An 18,911-nucleotide genomic window follows, 5' to 3' on the forward strand; every position below is an offset into this window, starting at 1 on the left:
ATTCATGGTCATAACAGGTTGAACTCTGTTTCCTTGAAAGTGTCTTCAGATCTTTACGCATTGAGGTGTAATATATAACATTTTAATGACATTGAGCCGAGTGTTTGTTGTTTGTTGTTTAACGCCGCACTCAGCAATATTCCAGCTATATGACGGCGATCATTAAATAATCGAGTCTGGACCAGACAATCCGGTGATTGATATCACGAGCATCGATCCACGCAATTGGGATCGATGACAACCAAGACAGCGAGCCTGACCACCCGATCCCGTTAGTCGCCTCTTACGACAAGCATGGGTTGCTTTGAGCGGAGTGGTATCTTTTGTTACAAGAGTTTCACAGTATCTTATGTTTATCACGCCGTGTCAGCTTGGTGTCGGAGGACAGCTCGAAGTAAACGCTTACCACCTTGGTGACACCATGCGTCTGATGTCGGCAAGGATGAAAATCATGGCGAATCTGGGAAAAAATCCAATATCAGCGTAAGCTAAGGGAAGCAACTCTACACAGCTTTCACTGCCTTAAACTGCAACTCATACTCCAGTCCTTTTGGTGAGTGTCAGGTGAAATGATGGTGATGATGATGATGATGATGCCTACAACGATGGGGTAAGGTTAAGTGAAATTGGGTTTAACGTCGTGTTAAGGATTATTTAACCCACATTGCGACGTGTGTGTCTGCTTGTACTAAACTGTCGGGCAAAAGAAATTGTACAATTGAATATTAGATTTGTCCAAAACATTACAAACGTTATCAAAACATTACTATCAAAAACAGTCAAAACAGTCGTCGAAACCCGGCAAACTTAATGTACAAAACACAACTATGAAACCTTTATGAAATACGTCACACCATTTTGTGTTTGTTTCATATTAGTTACCATCAAACATGGGTGTATACTTTCTTTCGCCCTGCAGTTAAGTCGGGAGTGTTGTCGTTTTCCTAGAGTGCCAGGCAGGGTAAAAATAACGTACCATCGTTTAACGTCTTTTGGTTTGACTCGGTTGGAGGATCAAACCACCGACTTTCTCTCTCAGTGCAGGCGCTTTATCAACTATACCCCGATGATACTGAATCAAAGCGGGACTAAGTATTTTTGACTTGTCACAGAAATATCACGTAACTAACTCAGTGTTTCAGGGCACAGGACAGTGTAGATCAACACACGACGCGAAAGCATTTCCAAGTACAATGCAAAGTGTATAAAACGAATAACATAATGCACACAATACACAATCACAAACAGCTGAGGATTGAGGATACGGTGGACAAAATGGTTGCCGAATGTAACCTACAAGGAATGTAGCTTGATTAGAGTTAGGATTACTCCTTAAACATCATTCAATCAATCACTCATTCATTCAATCGGGCAATCAAATATCGTCAAACACGAACACTGAAACTTCAACAAGGAATATAACGCTGCACCATCTGCAATGTATCGATAGTGTTCCATTGATCATCCATTGCTTTCATGTCTTCTGCGTTATCTTACGCCCGGATGTGTCGAAGTTACTCGGCAGTTCACGCCAAACTGTCAAAAGATCTCCCTATGAAAGACTTCTTCTGTTCTCTTTCGTGCTTCACAAACAAATTTGGGATCATGAATATTTAGTGGGTGTTTTCTATGAGCTTGTGTGCCCAGTCCTTACTACAAAAAATATCCCCCAAAATATTCATGATCCCTAGTTTTTTTTCAGTGAAGATATGCATAACTTCCACTTGGAAGCGACCTATCAGGAGGAGACTTCGGATAAAACTTCTTGTCTCGAACATGCCCGAGTAATTCCTATACACAAACGTAAATGTCTAACATATATCACAGTCTTAGTCTCCGGTTTACATTGCATCTCAGAAATGTGTTAATAATCGTTCGACAAAACTAAAAATTAGCAATGCTCCACTGCCACAATCAGGGATTTTATGATGACTTCAAGTAATGACTGATGTCACGATGTAAGGAAGTTTTCCTCTGAGATCCGCCACCTGTCTTCAGGCACGGGGTTCTCCCAGCATGCACTGTCTACAGGTACCGGTCCGCTAAGATCCGCCTCCTGTCTTCAGGCACGGGGTTCTCCCAGCATGCACTGTCTACAGGTTCCGGTCCGCTAAGATCCGCCTCCTGTCTTCAGGCACGGGGTTCTCCCAGCATGCGCTGTCTACAGGTTCCGGTCCTCTAAGATCCGCCTCCTGTCTTCAGGCACGGGGTTCTGCCAGCATGCACTGTCTACAGGTTCCGGTCCTCTAAGATCCGCCTCCTGTCTTCAGGCACGGGGTTCTCCCAGCATGCACTGTCTACAGGTTCCGGTCCTCTAAGATCCGCCTCCTGTCTTCAGGCACGGGGTTCTCCCAGCATGCACTGTCTACAGGTTCCGGTCCTCTAAGATCCGCCTCCTGTCTTCAGGCACGGGGTTCTCCCAGCATGCACTGTCTACAGGTTCCGGTCCTCTAAGATCCGCCTCCTGTCTTCAGGCACGGGGTTCTCCCAGCATGCACTGTCTACAGGTTCCGGTCCTCTAAGATCCGCCTCCTGTCTTCAGGCACGGGGTTCTCCCAGCATGCACTGTCTACAGGTTCCGGTCCTCTAAGATACGCCTCCTGTCTTCAGGCACGGGGTTCTCCAGCATGCACTGTCTACAGGTCCGGCCCTCTAAAATTCGCCTCCTGTCTTCAGGCACGGGGTTCTCCCAGCATGCGCTGTCTACAGGTTCCGGTCCTCTAAGATCCGCCTCCTGTCTTCAGGCACGGGGTTCTTCAAGAGGTCGATGGTGATGACAATGATGAAACTTACGACGAGGAACGCTAGACAGGCTATGGCGGCGATATCCTTAATTGCCAGGTTACTGAATACTGAAAGATGAAAAAAATTCATTTTAATCACATCCTTAAAAATTATTACCTATTCTCGCTCTCGCTCTCTCTATCTGTATGTCTGTCAGTCGGTATTTATAAATAACCAACAGCTTGAGTAATGGACAGACCTTTGAGAGACTCTTCCTTACAGAAGGTGTTAATAGCACATATTTGTAGAGAAAACTACAAGGCGTACACAGTCTATGAGAACAGTCATATACAAATAAATACACGTCTGTTCTTTTGCCAAGCTAGTCTGTTATGTGGAGAAAGTCACTGCGCTTCGGGATTGTAACTTAACCAAAACATCCATGTTTCATAAATATCACAAAAAACTGTGTTTTTCACGATCCCCTGCTGCCCAATTTCCCAATTGACATGTACCTGATGCTTTCTCACATATCACTTGATGCACTGCGGAACAGTCCGCTGTATTCCACGTAGCTGAAGATGCAGTTATTGAACCAATCACAATGCACGATGCATTCATCCCTTGTCCAATGAATGAGGATTTTAGAGAATTGCATCCGGTACAGTCTGAAACGTTCTGTTGTCTTGTCGTTACATACGCGTCCCCGTCGCCTCTCATCAGCAGGTAGCGCGACCACACCGTCCTCATATCACTGCTGGATGTGAACAACGACTTGACGAAATAAGCTACTTCAGTGTTTTTGATTGAAGCAATGTTTGCGCCACTTTCTGCGCATGACGCTTCTGCATCAGGGAGAGAAACTGCCGTAGCTTGGAACAGATAGCACATGTTGTTCTTCTCAACCCAGTTAACAGACGGGCAAACACCTGGAATAATAATAATAATAATAACAACAACAACAACAAAACACTACTACTACTACTACTACTACTACTACTACTACTACTACTACAACCTGTAAGTAGTTATGCGCCATTCCAGGGCAAGGGTTGCTCAAGGTACTACCGTGTGGACAAAAAGCATATACTTGATACATGAACATACACATGAGGGGAGACTGGACAACAACAGGTGTTGTGGGGAGTAATACAAAGAAGATACATATGTTGTAAGTCTGGGTTTGAATGTGTCCACATTGCCAGCGCCTGTAGGCTGCATGGAACACCCTTCCAAAGACACAAGCTGTATTGAGGAATGATCGTAGACCAACGTACTTCAGTTTATAAGCTGCTGCAGTCAAGCGATATTGATGTTTGGAGCGTAATGTTTGCGTATACGGATGGATAAATTCAAACACATGAGAGGGTGTCAATGCAGGAAGAGATTTATAGACCCGCGAAGATTCGGCATAGAATAAGTCTTCATCAACCAATGTTTGCCGTAAAAGGCGACTAGCGGGATCGGGTGGTCAGGCTCGCTGACTTGTCTGATGCATGTCATCGTATCCCAGTTGCGTGGAACGAAGCGCATTATGCCAATCAACGACAAGAAATAGTAATACATGACCACGAACTATCCACCCAATACACCCTGGCAGACATCAGACAACATCTTCCCTATACGTCTTGACTGATATCAAACACTATCTTCCCGATACGTCCTGACTGATATCAAACACTATCTTCCCTATACGTCTTGACTGACATCAAACACTATCTTCTCTATACGCTCTGACTGACATCAAACACTATTTTCCCTATACGATCTGACAGACATCAAACACTATTTTCCCTATACGCCCTGACTGGCATCAGACACTATCTTCTCTGTACGCTATGACTGACATTAAACACTATCTTCCCCATACGCCCTGACTGGCATCTGACAATATCTTCTCTATACGCCCTGACTGACATTGAAAACTCTATCTTCCCCATACGCCCTGACTGGCATCAGACACTATCTTCTCAATACGCCCTGACTGACATTAAACACTATCTTCCCCATACGCCCTGACTGACATTAAACACTATCTTCCCCATACGCCCTGACTGACATCAGACACTATCTTCTCTATACGCCCTGACTGGCATCAGACACTATCTTCCCCGTACGCCCTGACTGACATTAAACACTATCTTCCCCATACGCCCTGACTGACATTAAACACTATCTTCTCTACACGCCCTGACTGGCATCAGACACTATCTTCTCCATACGCCCTGACTGACATTGAAAACTCTATCTTCCCCATACGCCCTGACTGGCATCAGACGCTATCTTCTCTATACGCCCTGACTGACATTAAACACTATCTTCCCCATACGCCCTGACTGACATTAAACACTATCTTCCCCATACGCCCTGACTGACATCAGACACTATCTTCTCTATACGACCTGACTGGCATCAGACACTATCTTCCCCATACGCCCTGACTGACATTAAACACTATCTTCCCCATACGCCCTGACTGACATTAAACACTATCTTCTCTATACGCCCTGACTGACATCAGACACTATCTTCTCTATACGCTCTGACTGACATTAGAACACTATCTTCCCCATACGCCCTGACTGGCATCAGACAATATCTTCTCTGTACGCCCTGACTGGCATCAGACACTATCTTCTCTATACGCCCTGACTGGCATCAGACACTATCTTCTCTATACGCCCTGACTGACATTAAACACTATCTTCCCCATACGCCCTGACTGGCATCAGACACTATCTTCTCTGTACGCCCTGACTGACATTAAACACTATCTTCCCCATACGCCCTGACTGGCATCAGACACTATCTTCTCTATACGCCCTGACTGACATCAAACACTATCTTCCCCATACGCCCTGACTGGCATCAGACACTGTCTTCTCTATACCCCCTGACTGACATTAAACACTATCTTCCCCATACGCTCTGACTGGCATCAGACACTATCTTCTCTGTACGCCCTGACTGACATTAAACACTATCTTCCCCATACGCCCTGACTTGCATCAGACACTATCTTCTCTGTACGCCCTGACTGACATTAAACACTATCTTCCCCATACGCCCTGACTGGCATCAGACACTATCTTCTCTATACGCCCTGACTGACATTAAACACTATCTTCCCCATACGCCCTGACTGACATTAAATCTATCTTCCCCATTCGCCCTGACTGACATCAGACACTATCTTCTCTATACGCCCTGACTGGCATCAGACACTATCTTCTCTATACGCCCTGACTGACATTAAACACTATCTTCCCCATACGCCCTGACTGACATTAAACACTATCTTCCCCATTCGCCCTGACTGACATCAGACACTATCTTCTCTATACGCCCTGACTGGCATCAGACACTATCTTCTCTGTACGCCCTGACTGACATCAAATGGAATAAGTATTGTGCCTTCCGGGGCATCATACAGAAATCCTTACCTGGCTATTTTGTTTTGTTTGTGTTTGTTGTTTTACGCCACACGCAGTTCTATTCCAGCTGTATGTTCGAGTTTGGATCTGATATCAGTGATTGATATTATGAGCAACGAGCCATGCCTTCGGGTGCGATGACACACACTGACCACCCGATCCACTTGCTCGTCAGCTTAGGTTGCTGGGGATCAATTCTAACCCGGAATACCCACGGGATTATGGTGGACGGAGGGTTGTTTTATATCCTTGTTCATGCAATATGTAAATAATGACAATAATGGATTAATCGTTATCTCAGTCGTATGCGCGAATTTCCTCCTCTGATATGTTGTGTTTCGGTGACTGTTTTCTGCCAAGTAACGTTTTAAAACGTTTGTAATTTGTTGGTCAAATTTAATTTTCAAGTGTGTACTTTCTTTTATGTAAATCTTACGACCGTATTTGAATCTACATCCTTAGAGACCGCCTCCGTGGTCTAGTTGTAGAGCGTCCGCCCGGAGACCGGTTCGATCCCCGGCCGCGTCATACCAAAAGACGTTAAAAGAAGGTTCTTGTTGTTACCCTGTCTGGCGCTCGGCATAAAGGGCTAAAACAAGGACTGTTCGGCTCGGAGTCAGTATGCAGTGTCTGAGTGGGGTATTCATGTTAAACTGCGGCATTTGATTTCAGTGGCCTAGCACTATAAATCGGCATCACTCCGGACTAGTACAAGCAGCCACACACACACACACACGCACGCACGCACGCACACACGCACACACACACACACACACGTGCATGCATGCACGTCGCTACGCGACGGTAAACCCCATTTCACCTCACGCTTAGAGTACCTCAGGGCTAAATGACATACTTTAGGAATAGTGTTTAGTATTACCTAAACACTGATTGATATTAATTACGTGTAATAACATTAAAATGTTCCCAAAGCCATAGATCCCTACATCGTAACTCCGTGATAAGAAAAACATATAGAAAATATCAAAATGGTAATGAAATGACTGATTCTATCTGTATGTCTATGTAGTGTGCATCGATTCATTGTTAAATTGGTATCTCTGTTTGTGTCTGGAGTCGCGTGACTAATCCAAACATTTGGTATTTTTTACTAAATTAACTCACATAAACATACAAGTTTAACGTTTGAAAGCTGAAAAAATAAACACAACATTATTTCTTTAAAACATCCGTATTCGGTATTCCATGTTGCTGATGTTTCGGTTTATACCGCCGACAATTCATGAGTTTAGTCCCTTGACAAATACACTGTACATGACGACGGAGAAAAAGCAGAAATGCTTTATACAGCACTTAACAATACATGTATCCGACTTACTTCATTGTTATTCAGACAATAATGACCGCGTAAATCGGATATAAATCAACAATTTATTTATTGTTGGACACCAATTAATATAAAATATTTTTTTAGGTCATACAAGTTCGGGTTTTCCTCATCGTGTGGGTTATCTAAAGGGGTCCGCGTGAACGTGATATGCTTTTCAGGGCGATACATATATTTAGGTTATATCCGCTCTAAAATCCGGCTTTGGAATTAATTGTTTGATTGCCAGGGTAGTAGCAGAAGAAACACCGCCCTTTCTAATATATGCTGTCCTGGGCTCTGTTCCATAAAGCGATCGTAGCGCTAAAATGATCGTAACTCCCATACTTTAACATAGACTTACGACAGTCGAAACATCACGGTCGCTTTGTGGAACGGGGACCACGTGACGTTGTAGAAACAACCTATAGCTTAGCGCTACAACTGTCGTAAGTCTGTGTTAATGTATGGGCGTTAAGATCACCTTAGCGCTAACATCGCTTTGTGCAACGGCACCCTGGTTGTTAACGAATTAGAATAATGCGTTCTGGGAAAACAAATACAAAAATAGTTACCTGGCTATTTTGTTATGTTTGTATTTGTTGTTTAACGTCGCATTAAGAACTATTCTAGTTGTACGTTCGAGTTTGGGCCAGATTTCAGTGATTGATATCATGAGCACCGAGCCACACCATCGGATGCGATGACATGCACTGGCCACCCGATCCACTTGCTCGTCCCCTACGACCAGCTTAGGTTGATGGGGATCAATTCTAACCCAGGATCCCCACGGGACGGAGGGTAGTTTATAAACCTTGAAACATTTCATGATACAGCATGTCGTCTGACAAATCCGATCTGAGACGTCCCCCAGTCACACATTCCAGCAATATATTCTACTTTGATGTTGTTTTAAATCCTTGTTCATGCAATATATAAATAAAGAGCATTTATGGATTAATTGTTATCTCAGAAGCATGCGCGAATTTCCTCCTCTGATATAGACATACGTCAAAGACTTCCCTTGCGTGTTGTGTGGTTGTCACGATATTAGCATGCCTGCATATAGACTGTTATCATGGACCGCATGATACCAGGTGCTTGCAAAGCAGCTATATACATATTTGATATTTGATAAATACATGAAACACAATTTCGAACATTCATAAAATGTCTTATCTTGTTTTATTACAGGCAGACATGACAATGCCACGTCCTATTTTATAACACAAATGTGATATTTAGGAGATAAACATACTGTGTTTTCAATGTAGAGCTAGGTTATATTACACGTAGATTTACCCGCGCTAAATTGAATTTGGAACCGAACGCACAGCGTGAGGTTTCAAATGTTAAATTGAGCGCGGTGACGCAAACGATATGACGTCACAGTTGTATATACAAAAGCGCCAAAAAATAAATACATTCCCTTTGTAGATTTCTATCGTGTTTTCTGCACGAAATGTATTGCTACACATCCTTTGAATATTGTAGTAACCGCGTCTGTGCATTTTGTAACATGTAATTGTAGATATAATTATTTAAATATGCCTACCGACAATGACTGAAAAAAATACTATTCTATGAATATTAGCTTCCGCGGTGATGCGGTCGTTAAACCAGCTGTTTCAATCAGAGGGGGTTTATTGTGATTTAATAGCCTCTGATTGACCAATAAGAGACGAGTAAATTCCAAATCCATGGTAGAATGTATGCTTATATGTTGTTTAACGTCACAGTCGGCAATATTCCATCTATATATGAGGGGCAGCCTGTAAACGATCGAATCTGGACCAGGCAAACCAGTGATTGATATCACGAACGATAGAGTTGATGATACATGCTGACCATCCACTTCTTCTGACAAGCATAGGTTGCTTTGCTTACCTGCAATCACCACGGGGAATTGTACATGTACAATTATACAATCAGAACACCTTCTCAAAGGGCCATTCGGATATTATTGTTAAAGATGCAGTCATGTATTCATGTATTTTTCTACATTAATTATTCTTAAATATAATATTTCATGTTTCCCCGGCTGGTCGGATATCTTGAGAACTTGTGAGTGAGTGAGTGAATAAGGGAGGGAGAGAGGGAGGGGAGGAGGTTTTAGCAATATTCTATAAACATTACTGTGGTGGGATCGCGGGGAACCCAAAATGTAATTAATACATTATACCCATGTGGAGGATCGAACCTAGATCTTTCTTAAGAGATTAAAGCAAACATGAAAATGCAAATTCGATATTGCACATGTATTTTTAAGTCAGTGCATGAGATCCGGGTTCGATACAGAACTAGGCTGGAATTCCTGGGCTCGATCGTTGCGCCACCAGTGGTTATTACGAGTTATGTCCCTACTCAGCTTCTCATATGGACCAATCAGATTCCACCTCTCGTATCACTTGCATTTGTTTCTAACAAAATGGCGGCGCCAAGTCAAGACGATCTGATCGATAATCAAGATCTATATTGTGATAAAACGGGTCTTACATAGCGAAGTGCATCAAATCACGTGAGCACCTTGATTAAAAACATGAAAAAACTTGGAAAATATCTGTTGACGACGAGTTGGCGGTGCACATGCTTTGCAAATCCTGCAATCGACAGAAATCTGCACGACATTTTACGAACCGGATTTCGATTTCGTTGTGCGATTTTGATTGGACTATGCATGGATGTTAGTCCAGCCAAAATATAACTTCATAATACCAGCCTAGTTCGGCAAGGGTGGAAACTGGACTTTAAAAGTAAAAGCCTCGGGAAGACGTGGGTACAAATGATACCCTTGCAAATATATACATTCTCCACGTAAATATCTCCCAATTAAATTGATACAGCTGATTTGTTCCATACAATTAATCAACAACAAACTGGCAGTATGATAATAAACACGACATACAGTGCTGGACATCTGGTATACCGTATGCATCTTACACACGTCACTATGGAGACACGTGCCTGGCGCTACACTGCGGGTGTTAATGTACACAGCCATATTGTCCCCTACATGTTGCCATGGTAACATATATTTGTCCTTTGCAATTAATTCCATGGCAGATGCTAGTACTATACATGTATATGATTGATACGTATTTGGCCAAATGACACCGCACAGAATCCATCCTAACTTCTGATATCAGGGCTTATTCAAGTTTGAATATTGAATGTTGCATTGTTTGAAAACAAATTAAAATGGGTGCATCGTCCTGTATTCTATGAATATTAACACATGAGCGCGGACCAAATTGAACAGACCATGCCTTATCCTTGACTAGAACAAGCCCCCGACTTATATTAAATGTCTTATTGGAGTTAATGTTGAAAGACGGCGGAGTTTCCCTCGAAAATCGAGGAAATACGATAACAATGCATTTTTTCAAGTACCTCGGTCCGTTATCTGCCTGAGCTATTTCATCATAGATTTGCATATAGTCATAGCAACGTGTTGGACTGTCATGACTTATAATGTGCACACACTCCACGGGTAGCTGCGAATGCGAATTATTTCAAGTTTTCATGTTCAAAATGTCTATATATAACATGCTTATCAGAGTCGGGTATGCCATTCTTATTATACTTTAAGGGGTCGGTGGGGGTAGACTAGTGGTTAAAGCGTTCGCTCATCGCCGAAGACCCGGGTTCGATTCCCCACATGGGTACAATGTGTAAAACCCATTTTATGGTGTATTATATGAACTTCCATTGAAATTAGACTTGTAAAAGTGCACGGAAATATAAGCAAATCAAACTTAGAAATTGCAATTATCTGTAGAACAACGTATGCAAACTACTCCAGTATTTTTGTCACCATCAAATGCAAGCGGGTGGTATTAATTAATTTCATAACGCTTTTTGTCAATATGCAAATATGGCATTAGGTTATACATATTATTCTTTTAAACTAATTCTTGGTATTTCTAAAGAAGAATGACATTTTGAAAAGTCACTTTCAAACAACAGGAATGAACAAAAGGGATATTACCATGGTGACAGTTATATGCAATCAGAGGTAACGGAAAGACACAGATTTAACTTGTAACCATTATTATATTGATGGTATATTAACAGTGACCGTTTAAGCTGCTTAACGATAAATGAATTTATTTCTTACATCTTTTTAGCGTTTTTATTTTTTAATCTGCTTTTATTAAAATTCATCCTACAAGTAAAAGCTTCCTTGCTCCTATAATAATGTAATTCGAATCTTGAGAAATGTAGTGTGAATATTCCTTTCTTTATACACAACACGTCATGTTACACAAGGGCGTGTCTTCGCACTTGCAGTCTAATTTGGAAAGATGCCAAGACGGAAGTGAAAAGGAAAGTGAAATGTACATCAACGATTATAACCAAAAATATGGAGATAGATTTTACCGGATGAACGTAGACTTGACCCATCTCATAAACATTGTTTGTAACTGACTCATATTAATATCCGTTGCGAAAGTTTCCCGAGCAAACAGACCTGTAATACAGAGACTAAATAATTTACGAGTCTTAATAATTGTGTTTATCTTAGCGGTCGGTCAAGAGGCTCTTAATCATTACCTCCCTTTATATCGTGGGCTGAGAGTGATAAATTGTTTCTTTGAGAGAGTCAATGTGGCAGTGTGAGCCACACCCATCAACATGCACACACGTGACCAAAGGGTCAGCTTATCGCGACATATGTGTACTGTGTATTCTACAGTATGGGTAAACGCGTCATTAATATTACAGTATCTACAGAGGCGGTCATTGCAAGGCACTCCGACATGAACAACAACGTATGAATGTCCCATTGAGGCAATCTGCGGTGATTATTCAACCTACAAACATGTCTATGCATATAACACATATATTGCTACACAAGGGCGGATCCGTCATTTATAAAAGGGAGGGGTCCAAAATAACAAAATTCTCTCTCAGTGAATTTTACTGCCTCCAACATACTACATTTGGTTAGCAAAAGCGGGTGGCCCACCCGATCCCGTTAGTCGCCTCTTACGACAACTAAGTCAGTCAGCCTGCCCACCCGATCCCGTTAGTCGCCTCTTACGACAACTAAGTCAGTCAGCCTGCCCACCCGATCCCGTTAGTCGCCTCTTACGACAACAAAGTCAGTCAGCCTGCCCACCCGATCCCGTTAGTCGCCTCTTACGACAAGCACAGGTTTGCTGGAGGAAACTAAACAAGAAATAACCAAATTATTCGAAACTTGGCAATGAAATACCGCAAAAACTTTTGCGCTTCCTTATCCTTATCACCCTATCTTGTGATGCTGTACACCTCGTGCGCACCCCCTTATTCGACATCCGGGATATGTCCCCACCTAGTGAATACTTACTGTAAGTAACTCCTGCTACGCCTAGTATTGTTATTTCTACTACTTTAACCATCACTACATTACAAATACGTCTTCTGCTAATTCTACGACTACTTCTACTAATATTTCTACTTCAAGCCTCTCGTACTTCTAGTACACGTTTCTACTATCATTATATTACAGTTGATTTTGATATCACTACTTGTACCAGTATCGACTGAATACTGATACTGAATTATACTACGACCCCTGCTACTGTCTTCTTTCAATGTCATTAAAATCAGATCTTATGCCCCAGGGGGCACAGGTGGCCTAGTCGTCTAAGGCGCCACGATTCTCTGTCCCTTGGGCACGCCAGAAACCTATGATTGTGGGTTCGAATCCCGGTTCACCCCGATTATGTTTCTAAATTTGTCAGCACCTTACCCGTGCTCGGGGGTTTCACCGAAGTGGTAAACGTCTGAGACCTGCATCACTTCGGGCTTTCCTCCCACATTAAGCTGACACGCCGTGATATAACTGTAACATACTGTTAAAAGCGGCGTGAAACCCATCTCACTCACTCACTCTTATGACCCAACGTGATACCTCTCTATGATAAGATCTGATCAGCCAATCCTAAATTCTCGGTACGAGTAAGCGAAGAATTCAAACCAGTATATCTGATTTCTGTATCTCGAAAACGAACTAAACCGAGAAGTTCCGAAAGTAGAAAACTATAACGGTTCCAATATATTGTGGCTTATTCATACACCTTGTCGTTTCTGCGCGTCGTGACATCTACACCCAACACGGAGTACCGTCGAAGGAGAATTACAATTATATTTGGGTTTTCATTTGTATAAATCGAATTTCTTAATCGAGGTCTTCATTTAGATCGGGCGGTTAAAGTTCCCTCAGGGTCTATTATGTGACGGTGTCCTCAGATCCTACGCAGAGAGGTAAGGTATCGGAGTAAAACATCTGATTTGAAAGAGATTGATATACTTCTAGATCGTACACGCACCAACTTCAACTCCTCATACCTCTACCAGCACAAGTCCTGACACACTCGCCCACCAGTAACTAACACCATGACGTAGAACTGCCACTTCTGCTGCAACACAAACCGACGTCTGATATATTTACTAGCATATCTACTACTGCTACTACTACTGCTACTGCTGCTACTACTACTACTACTACTACTACTGCTGCTGCTGCTACTGCTGCTGTAACTACTACTAATACTACTACTACTAATACTACTACCACTATCCTATATATTATTACTACTACTAATATGCATGATTGGCCCTAAGAGGCGGTTACTAGCGGGTGACCTGTCACATAACTGGAATAATGCTGAGTGTGGCGTTTAACAATGAAACACAAACTACTATTTTTACTCAGCAATATTCCAGTTGTAGTGGTCTCTAAAACATCGAGCCAGGAGGTCTAGTGATTGACATCATGAGCATCGGTATACACTTGGGATATGATGACTTACATCAAACAAGTCACCTTCCCACCCCACCCACCCACTACTACTACTACTACTACTTTTACTACTACTACTACTACTACTACTACTACTACTACTACTATATCCAACCCGTGAAGATCCGGGGAAGAATAGGTCTTCAGCAAAGGCGACTTTGCTTGTCGTAAGAGGCGACTAACGAGATCGGGTGGTCAGACTCGGTGACTTGGTTGGTCCATGTCATCGTATTCCAATTGCGTGGATCGAAGATCATGATGTCAATCACTGGATTGCCTGATCCAGACTCGATTATTTACAGACCGCCATCATATAACTTGAATATTGCTGAGTGTGGCGTTAAAGAACAAACAAACAAACTACGATATCTTAATTGCACTTTTACCACTACTTCTACTCGACCGATCAGTGTCGCGACCAGTAACCTGATTGCCCCCAAACATTGAATGTATAATGAAAAACTGTTAGTGTATCATTCATAATAGTCTGTCATGCAGACCCTGAAACAAATATATCCAATACAGCCCATGCAAGTCTATAATGTTTGGCAAGTCTAGGTTACTGCCGTATCAGGCTGAAAAGGAAGAAAGTCTCTGGGCTCCTTTATTATATTTCATAACTATAATTTAACAACTGTTTTACTGTAAAATATATTCATTTCAGAGATTAGATGTTAGTCTAATATCATAAATATGTCACACTTACTCTACAGCATTACCACTGAATATCACACTCCATCAGAAGCCGCCTTTTCCGGACAGACCGACAATAGCGGCAGTACTTCTCACCAAAACGCGGACTTCGATGAACATAAGACCCCTCGCCCTGTGTGACGTAATGTTCGCTCCATGGGACTTGAGCGTTAACTTGACTTGATCATAAACCTACATGTACGTTGTTGTTCATCAAGGTTAACACAACAAAGGGTTGGTTAGATAGCCAGTGTATTTGTCAGCACACTTTTGCGGATCCATCAACTATAATGCCTACACACATTGAATCCTGACTTCCTTCTTGTCAAGCTGTGAACTAATTCCAGAAATTAAAAACAGATTCGAAAAGGAAGGAAGTAACCCTTTTTGTCATGGCATTAGTCTTATTTAAGATTTTCGCGTTTCTACTTAATTACAATTCTTAATAGACAATACTTCGATGAATTTAAAATTAGTAATAGGTTCTCCGACACTATTGAAAATAGTTCACGGAGTTTTTTTACAATAAAATTTCAAAAAGAATTGACAAATATCAGGGTATGAAACTCCCAAAAATTTCAGCCAGACCACAGGACTGGCTAGCTGAAATACTTGCCAGCCCTGACCAAAACCTGCCTGCCCACTATAATCATATGTTTCTCAGGATAAGCTAACGGGGTTTCTTTTTGGTTACATTTTATCATTCATCTTTACATGTGAATTAATGATTATCATCTGGAAATATTTAGAATATTGTCACATATGAAATATAACCCGACCGTCGGGCAGGGGGATTTGAAAATCTGACAGCCCGAGTTGAAATCAACCCGTCTCGGACGGTCGGGCAGGCAGGTATTTCGAACACTGCAAATATACGGATATTCAAGTGAGGCATGCAATATAGACAGACACATACATCTTTCTAGATCGCAAGTTTAGTAAGTGTGAGTTTGTGTAAAGTATAGAGTTAGATCGGAGCCTCAAGAATGCTCACATTGACTCACCCTCGGGTCATAACATTTGAAGTATTTTCTTTCAAAATAAAAATGAATTCAAATTCAGTTTCCAAAAATATGTTCAATGTGTTTAGGACGAAAGGCTCCATGTTGTTATGTTACGAAACGCCTTCTCTAAATATCCATTTAACGATTTAAATACTCACCCCTGCATCCCAGAAATAGCGTAATAAACAGTCCAAAAGACAGACACAACTCGGCTGATAGATCCATTTTCATCATCACTATGTCGACTACAGTGATGAAGTTAACTCATGATGGTTGAATTCCCTCCCCGACAGATACAGTCGAGTATTTACTGTATCAAGCGCATTTCACGGAATTCCTCTCCAGCCGTGTCAACACTCCTGTTGTCCCAAAGAGAGCTGAGCTAGTTTGTCGAGCGGTGTGTCGTGCTCCGTTTTGGCGATCTGTTCATTGTATACCAGCGCACGGATAAAACGTGTTCTAGGTTTTCTATTTGATTTTGAAATTATTCCGTCCCGTTGGGATTCGCTGGCATTCATTCGAGGGATTTGTCCTATAGTGTTGTTATGATAGATGGATGAAATGTTGGAAATTAATTCTGTAATCTTAATCATGACCGATTGTTTACTGAGCATATTAATTGTCCAGTTTTCTGTTATCATTCCAAAATAGTTTACCTGTCAGGGAATTAGTTTCAATTTGGGAATCGAATGGGAATGTAACAAAAGTCAAAATTAAAAAACAAATCGTTTTCGTCTGTTGTAACATTGTATTTGTTTGTCCCCTAAAATATCATGTTTTTCTGCGTCTTTTACGGCCTGAACTATTTACGAAACTTGTCAGGCATTAATTCTCCTGCAGCATTCACTTTATCTAGAAATGATCAGATGACAAGAAATATATAAAGATAGTTAGTTCTGAAACTTTGAATCGTCCCACTCACTAGTACATCCTTAAACCCGTGAAGACCCTGGTTAGAATTATTTTTCAGTAACTCATGCATGTTTGTGGTAAGAGGTGACTAACGGGATCGGGTGGACAGGCTCGCTGACTTTGTTGATACATGTCATCGTATCCCAATTGCGTATATCGATGCTCATGATGTCAATCACTAGATTATCTGGTCAAGACCCTATAATTTACAGATCGCCGTCATATAGCTTGAATATTGCCGAGTGTGGCCTTACACAACAAACAAACAAAACTACATCCTTAAAAGAAATCACCTGTAATCCGATCAGCTGGGTCATTATTGTATCCTTTTAGCAAGACAGTGAGTGAGCATGGTTTTACGCCGCTTTTAGCAATATTCCAGCAATATCACGGCGGGGAACACCTGAAATGGGCTTCACACATTGTACCCATGCGGGGAATCGAACCCAGACCTTCAGCGTGACGAGCGAACGCTTTAACCACTTGGCTTCCCTACCGTCCCAGCAAGACAATGAGAAGTAAGTTCCAGGGTTAATTTCCTTATCAGAGAATCTTCATCCGAAGCTTGAGTTAGTTGATTTTAGTTCTCAAGCAGGTAGTCTACACAAGCACTGACAACCTGGCACACATACAATCTGTCGATGAGCATATTTTCCCAAGCATTGAGGGTTTCATTTGTTTCCGGATTACGAGCAGTGCGCTCAAACGGAACTTAAGGAGTTGCTGCAAGCTTGGCCGATGAGTGTAAGTACGTTCGCCCACTGTCACCGCAGCGGACCCGTTCGTAAACAACATCATTCAACAGACAAAACAAATGGGTTCGTTTTAAAACACAGACTTGTTACTAGAGATATCCGAGTGTTATGGGCGTTCCCCCAAAATTAAAAAAATAATTATTTGATCCACAGATAAGTAATTTTTAAAAAAATCAACAAAAACTAAACATTTTTGAAGCATCTTGTTCTTTATGTGATTATGACGTCATCAGAGAACGGTACATTTTGAATTGATAACCTAGTTGACGAGAAATTGTGACTGTAAACTAAATGGTCACTTCAGTGGGAGAGATACAGACATCACGGTACAGACTCAATCTGTCAACAAGTGACTGAATGTGCAACTGGCAGCTTGTTCAACTGACGGTTGTCACATTCCACGTTACATGCCCCGGGACTTACTTTCACCTTAACGACCTTTGCATCTGCGTTCGTGTGCGCCTGGGGGGCCGATGCATTTAGCCAATATAAGCGTTGGTATACCGAGGCTTTATGTGAACTATTTTTCCGTAATGTATGTCATTTGCGTTGATCTGTTCTACAGTAAGCAAGTGTTCTCAAAATTGTCTCGGACCCGTGAAGATCCTGGGTAGAATAGGTCTTCAGCAACCCATGCTTGCCGTAAAGGGCGACTATATGCTTGTCGTAAAAGCGGGATCGGGTGGTCAGGCCGCTGACTTGGTAGTTGCATGTTATCGGTCCCAATTGCGTGGATCGATGCTCATGATGTCAATCACTGGATTGTCTGGTCCAAACTCGATTATTTACAGACCGCCGTCATAAAACTGGAATATTGCTGAGTGCGGCGTGAAACAACAAACAAACAAACAAACAAAATTGTCTCGCATCATAACTGATGGTTCAACCGACCCCTAAGTATAAGATACCCGATCTATGACATAACAGTCTCCTCCATCTCCTCCAGTGAGGACACGGTGGCCCAGTGGCTTAGTGCTGCGAAAGTCGATGACCTACCTCAGTTGTGTCCCTTTGCCGTTCCGGGATCCGCTGGGCGTGGGGTACCAACTCTGGTTAGGCCCGATTATGACGTTTGGTCGGTTAGGACCATACTGTGCTTGTATAGATTTAACAAAAGTTGTAAATGGCTAAGGCATGTACCTGCGTGTAAACAGAATATCATTAAAGGTCTCAACAACCTGTATAAGTGACCTTCAACACCAACATCTAATGCACAATGTAGGCTCGTGTATGATATAGGTCTACACCGTTGTGTAAAGAAAATGTCCATAA

General features: G+C 42.1%; 1 protein-coding gene across 1 annotated transcript; it reads right to left on the reverse strand.

Moving 5' to 3' along the window:
• Positions 1-1,185: 1,185 nt before the first annotated feature.
• LOC125374776 (type-2 ice-structuring protein-like) lies at positions 1,186-16,371 on the reverse strand. Its single transcript, XM_048386309.1, has 3 exons — positions 16,131-16,371; positions 3,240-3,653; positions 1,186-2,852 (listed from the first exon to the last, which is right to left on the reverse strand). The coding sequence occupies exons 1-3, from the start codon at positions 16,204-16,206 to the stop codon at positions 2,704-2,706; spliced, it is 639 nt and encodes a 212-aa protein (XP_048242266.1). The 5' UTR covers positions 16,207-16,371; the 3' UTR covers positions 1,186-2,703.
• Between the last annotated feature and the right edge of the window lie 2,540 nt (positions 16,372-18,911).

Source organism: Haliotis rufescens, unplaced genomic scaffold (assembly GCF_023055435.1).
Source record: "Haliotis rufescens isolate VD_foot unplaced genomic scaffold, xgHalRufe1.0.p SCAF_6, whole genome shotgun sequence".
Classification (NCBI taxonomy): domain Eukaryota; kingdom Metazoa; phylum Mollusca; class Gastropoda; order Lepetellida; family Haliotidae; genus Haliotis; species Haliotis rufescens.